This window comes from Morus notabilis, unplaced genomic scaffold (assembly GCF_000414095.1).
Source record: "Morus notabilis unplaced genomic scaffold, ASM41409v2 Scaffold710, whole genome shotgun sequence".
NCBI lineage: Eukaryota > Viridiplantae > Streptophyta > Magnoliopsida > Rosales > Moraceae > Morus > Morus notabilis.
Genome location: NW_010364141.1, coordinates 105,761 through 112,003, shown reverse-complemented (window position 1 = coordinate 112,003; position 6,243 = coordinate 105,761). Strand labels below are relative to the sequence as shown.

General features: G+C 33.2%; 1 protein-coding gene across 1 annotated transcript; it reads left to right on the top strand.

Annotated features, from left to right (window-relative positions):
* The first annotated feature begins 4,251 nt into the window (after positions 1-4,251).
* On the top strand, positions 4,252-4,955 carry LOC112093027 (protein transport protein Sec61 subunit beta). The gene is given in 2 exon segments (XM_024170610.1): positions 4,252-4,496; positions 4,498-4,955. Coding segments are annotated over 2 exon segments (306 nt in total). The 5' UTR covers positions 4,252-4,425; the 3' UTR covers positions 4,733-4,955.
* Positions 4,956-6,243: the final 1,288 nt, after the last annotated feature.

Genomic DNA, 6,243 nt, shown 5'->3' with positions numbered 1-6,243 from the left:
CAAGAGGGACGTTAATTTTTCTGACGCAAGAAAAGAAAATTAAATTTTTTTTTTTAAAATAGAAGATAATTGTCGTTGAATTGATGTCACTGTGGATGTATTGGGAAAACCGAAAAGCGAGAAAATCATTCTGACAGAAAAATCCAAATATAAAACTCGAGCGAACTTTTTGTGCCCATATCACCCCCTAATTCCAACGCGTAAAACTCCAACCCACACTACTCAAGCAGTCAAGTGTCGCACGAAACGACACCACAGTGCTGCCGTGTTGAGCCCTCAAACCAAGCAGCTCTGCGTCGGTTATTCCAAGCCTTTCAATTAAAAAGCCTGCTACAAAACGACAATCATCACCTCCAGAATCCGCAGGTTTGCGCTTTTCCCAACGGCTCAGCCCCCACTCACCCCTTCCTATCTATTTGTATATTCCTCTGCCGCGCCCCTCGTTTCCTTTCTGTCACAACTGTTTCCCACTCAATATTCCTTTCTCTCTCTCTCCTTAATTCTCTCACTATGTATTATCTGTATATATTCTGCTCTTCTCATTCATAATCCAAACAAAAACAAAGAATTTTTGAGGGAGATCATGGAGATAGTGATGGAGGGATTGTTGGGGAAGTTGGGACGGCAGTGCTACGCGGTGCTGTGCTTGGGAGTGCTGCTCGTGTCCGTCACCATTGCTCGCTGCGTCTCCGACGCCGCCGAAACAGAACCCCGCCGCCGCACCACCCGCAGTCTTCATGCCTTGCAGGGCCCACCTCTTCGTCGCCAATTCTGAGAGAGGCCTAGCTAGCTGTAGTTAGGGTTCTAAGACATCACTGAACTGTATCGTGTAAATGCTGCTGATGTTTGATGAAAAATGTGATTTTTTTTGTTTGTTGTAAATGTGTTATTTTGGTAGCTGGCTAATTAACTTGTCTCCTTTATATGGATGTACCTTGATTATGATTACTGATTAGTGTACTTCATTGTTAGTGATCAATAAAGTGATGATTATATGATCAAGAAAGCTGGGCTACTGCCTAATGTTCAACTTAATCAACTACTCCTATTTTACATTTTCTCTGTTTATATGTGGTTAATATTGTTGGCAAAGGAAGGAATTGAGGACGGGGTTTCTATATTAAAAGGTTTTAAATGGTTAACTGCTTTGGTGCGGTCCAATATCCTCAGAATTAAATAAATGTTTATTGTTATGTTTAGATGATATGGGATACAGATTTATTTTAGCCTGCAGCTTGAAATTAGATTAAAGATATGGTGTGTTTGTAACTTCTTTTTCTTTTTTGATAATATATATTGGTGTATCTGTGTTAAAGTTCGTTACATGTAGCCAACGGCGCAGTCGTTATTTTTTAAAGTTTATTAGTAAGTTCTTCTACCTGTATAGCCTGCATTATAAGAGTTAGTCGAGTCCAACATTTATAAATATTACACTATGGTATCATTGTTAATTTTACCTCGTAACATCTCATTAAACTTGGTGGTTCTGTGTTCGAATGTGTCTGCATCTTGTCTCCTGTCGTCCTATTGGCGGATAATAAATAGACTGCTAATTCATTCAGTAATGAAATAAATAATACGCTGGTTAATACCATATTACCACTGACCTTTTTTAATTTGAAACAAAAAGGGGCGATTGATTATACGGCATCCCTTGAAGTGGAATTACTTGCCGAAGATGTGTGAGTTGAACTAGATCTTGCCGTTCATAACATATAGGACGTAACGGAATGTACAAAATATAGCATCGGACATGTCGTTTTGTATCTGACAACGTCAAATTAACTGATATCAAACAACAGCCCGTTTTGATTTGATTACGGCACGGCAGGTTTAATAAGCACTTTCCTTTAACTTCTTCATTATTGTCGTGTCCTCTTTTTTTTTTTAAAATGCCTTGTTCTTTATTTTTCTCATCAGTTCTGTCTTTTGTCGTTTACCATTGTATTTGTCGGGATCTTTCCTTTAGCTTATCCATTACTGTCCTTTTTTTTTTTTTTTTTTGAAGAATTATTATTGGCTTCTCCAATTCACATTTTTTCCCTCATCACTTGTAATTTTTTGTCGTTTATTTCGGTAATTGTCGTTTTTTGAAGATGTTGATTGTCGTTTGTTTCTTTTATTTTACTTTGCTGTCGTTCAACTTTTTGCGATGTCCAATCAAAAAACGTTTTTGGTCGTTTTCTTATTTTTATATCGTCTTTCACTTTCTTGTCGTTTTATATATTCTTGTAGTATTTATTTTGAATTTCTGGGTATTTTCTCCGATATCGTCGTATTCTATTTACTTCTTTACTGCTGAACTTTTTATTTTGCTGTCGTTTTCTCTCGTGTATCTTATTTCATTACTTCTTGCTCTCGCTACTTTTACAATATTATTGTCGTTCTTCATTTTGTTGTCGTCACACTTTGTCATCAATTTATCTTTAAACGACATACCCTTGGGACAAGTAAACGACATAATATGTCAATGTTAACAAGAAGTCGTTTCTTTTTGTTTTTGTTTTTTAAGGGGAAGTTGTAGTTTCTATATAAACTAAAACGACATCATAACCAAGCGTTTCTCTTTCTTCAATGACAGGATAATAGTTGAACGATTTTCTTCCTTTTTTTTTTTTTTAAATTGTTTTTACTACAGACTTTAGAGGATCTATAACTACTAGTGATTGTGTACGTTTACACGTGCCCTAAAATACGATTTGTATTATACATGGTTAGCACAAGAAAAACAAAAACAAAAAAATCTTTTACATAAAATTATAAAACGAAGGAAATAGTGACATCTAAATGAAGATTAAGTGTAAACAAGAAAGATCAGCTTGTGATTGCAAGTTAGATGTTGGGATAATTTTGTACCAAATAAGGTTAAAAATTTAAATCTTGACTCCTTTTTTTTTTTTTTTTTTGAAAAAAATCAGAATTAAAATAAGAAAACGGAAAACTCAATATTAGTTTTTTCAATAAAACTAAACATGTAGAATATTTTTTTTTAAAAAAGAAAGAAACATATGGAGACAAAGACAACAAAAATTACCAAAACAAACAAACTATGAAGTTCTCCTATTTGGTTAGTGGATTCGTGCCATGATTAAAATTATGGTTCGTGATTTGTTATAGTATTTTCTTTCATAAAAACACACATAAACTGAAAATAATTCTAAATCCATAAATTAAACGTCAACTTAATCTTTATATATATATATATATATTTGATACAAAAAGAGGGGTAATGGTTAAAGTACAAAAATTATCTCCTCTTTTATTTTAAAAAAAATTTCTATACAAGTTACAGATAGATAATGAATGAGTGACAGCACCGAAGAAGAACAACGCAGGCTTTATTAAGTACTAAGTTTTCTTTCCCCTTTTTTTTTTTCCTCCTCGAACACTAGAAATGGAAAGAGCAAGGAAATGTTCTTTGGTGACAATATGCACAAACGATTTTCCAAAAGAACTATTTGTGGAAAATTCCAAAATAGATTGACGGAAGATCCTTTTCCACATTTTCTAGTAATTTCCACAAAATATTTTGCATAAAAATAATTTCGATAAAACATTGACTCAGTTCATTTCACTGATTCGAATTTAGAAATCGAGTTTTGTTTCAGTAAAAAACTCTTAAAAACAGTCACATTTAACTTTTTTATCGCAATAAATTTTTTTTTACATAAAGTCACATATCAACTCAAATTAAAAACTTAAATCAGCGAACTAAACAATTAATTTCTTTTCAAATATCTAGTAATTTCTACATAATATTTTATTGTTTATATCAAATATGACCAATTTTTTCTTCTATGGAATTGTCTCAAAGATAATGGGCGCGTTTGGAACTCGTTTCAAAATGATTTTATTTTTTTGTATGAAAATAAAAATGAAAACGTTTTCAATCTCATATAGAAATCATTTTTAAAAATGTATTCAGTAGTTTTATCAAGATATTATTTTCAGTATAAAAAAACTCATTAATGTCTCTCTATATGCGAGAGAGGAGAAAATAAAAATAAAAAAATAAAAAATAAAAAATTATTTTTTTATTTTTTTCTTATTTTATATTAAATTAAAAAATTATTTTTATTTTTATTTTTTATTTTTATTGTGTGAAATACTGCTTTAAAAATATTTTCTTTTTTTTTTAAATGTAAAAAATAAAAGTGGGATAAATTAAAAACACGGCAAATAACTTTTACCCCTTTTGTTTTATTCCCCTAAGCAACGTGGCAGTGTTGCTATTAATGGATTCCCTCATCCACTCCATCCTTCGTTTTTTCTTGTAAATCACATTATTAATTATCACTTTAACTCCTCACCAATCAATTTTCCAGTAATTAGTCACATCTTTTTAACTTCATCTTTGTACTAGTTGTTTGGATTTACTCTCATTTGTCACAGACACGCTTTCTTCCTGTGCTTCGCTCTGCAAAAATGGTCAGAGGTTCGTCTCAGTCCCAAACGGCGTCGTCTTCCACATCGCGGCCGGGCGTGGTTGCTCCACGCAGGAATGCGCCGCCGTCGGGTCTCTGGAGCTGCCGCCGCTGGATCGGGCTCGGCCTCGTTCGGCGGTGGATCTGGTCCCGGAAGCAACATGCTGAGATTCTACACCGACGATGCTCCGGGATTGAAGATCTCGCCGACCGTCGTGCTTGTTATGAGCCTCTGCTTCATCGGCTTCGTCACGGCTCTTCATGTCTTCGGCAAGCTTTATCGCTCCCGATCTGGCGCCGAGGCTTGATCGCGGGATCCTTGTTTGGATCATCTGGTTCGTGTTTAGTGTGTTCCTTTTCGATTTGGTGATCATTCCGGTTCCGTGATCGGCTAAGAAATCGGTAATTGAATAATATATGTTCTTGTACTGTAATTTCTGCTCTGAAAATTTCTGGAGTTTTTCATGTTTGTAAATATGGGATTTTCTGGATGTTACTTTGATGAAAAAAGTGATTTTGGATCGTTATTGATTTGCTCTTTCTTCTTCTTCTTCTATTTTTGTTTTTGAGTTTAGTGACAATCAACTCATTTTACTCTATTTCCTCAAAGATGTCAAAAGGCGGTGACGGGCCGGCACAGCCATCCTAACAGGTCTGTAGCGAGTTTAGGCCGTGCCTGGCCCGGACTGCACAATGTAGGATTAGGGCTGAGCCTGAGGAGAAACCCTCAGACTCGACTTTCGATTTTAGTCCATAAGGGCTAAAGCAGGGCCCGAGCCCTTCACAGCCGCCTCTGATCCTTTTAATTTTTTTTACGATATTTAATTAAAAAATATATATTATATCGCTAAAAAAATAATTTTATTAAATTGATATAATATAAATAAATATACATAAATAATTATTTTATTAAAATTTTTAATAAATAAAATTTGTGAAGAGATTGAGATAAAATCTTAACCAAAAAAATAAATTAGAATAAGTAAATTATAAAATTTAAGTAATTTTAAAAGATTTTATTATGTTTAAATTCAATCTTAATATATATATTTTTTAATATACTTGAGTTTTACTTATAATTAATATTTTTTTAAGATTTTTTTATAATTTTAAATTTGATGACAAAAAAATATATATTATATGTCTCAAAAAAATATAATTTTATTAAAATAATATTAATAATTATAAAAAAATAACTGATACATAAATCTCATTAAAATTTTATATTACGGGTCTGATCCTTTACGTGCCTGGATCTTGGTGAGCCTGGGCCTCGTCTGGGCTACACGGGTCTCAAACATAAGACTTAATCCAAACCCCCTTTTAACGTAACGGGTCGATTTGACTTATAACAGTACATGATCAACCGTGCTAAATTGACCACTGCAGCAGTCCGGGCAGTGACACCTCTACTCAAAAGAGAGTTGTAGGACATATCGAATCATCGATGGCCTCACTAAACGACAAAAAACTATTTATTGTCGTTTTTCATATAGAGACGTCAACGGTCAAAGGCATAAAACACTGGTGATTTTTTTTTCCCAATTAAATAAAACATTTCTTTATCCAAATTCCGGCAACAATATACATGCCCCCAACGTCAGGTCAGTTTACTAGTTCTTTCTCCTTAGCAATGTAGCAGTGAGTGGACGAAATAAATTCAATAATAATAATAATTAAGTGTCACGAATTTTAGTTTTCGTATTCCCTTAAATTATAAATTGTGAATAAAGTCTTGTTTACTGTACTAAATCATAATAAATTAGAATAATATAATTGTGGTTGTAAAATAAGTTTAGTCTGGCTATAAAAAAAAATG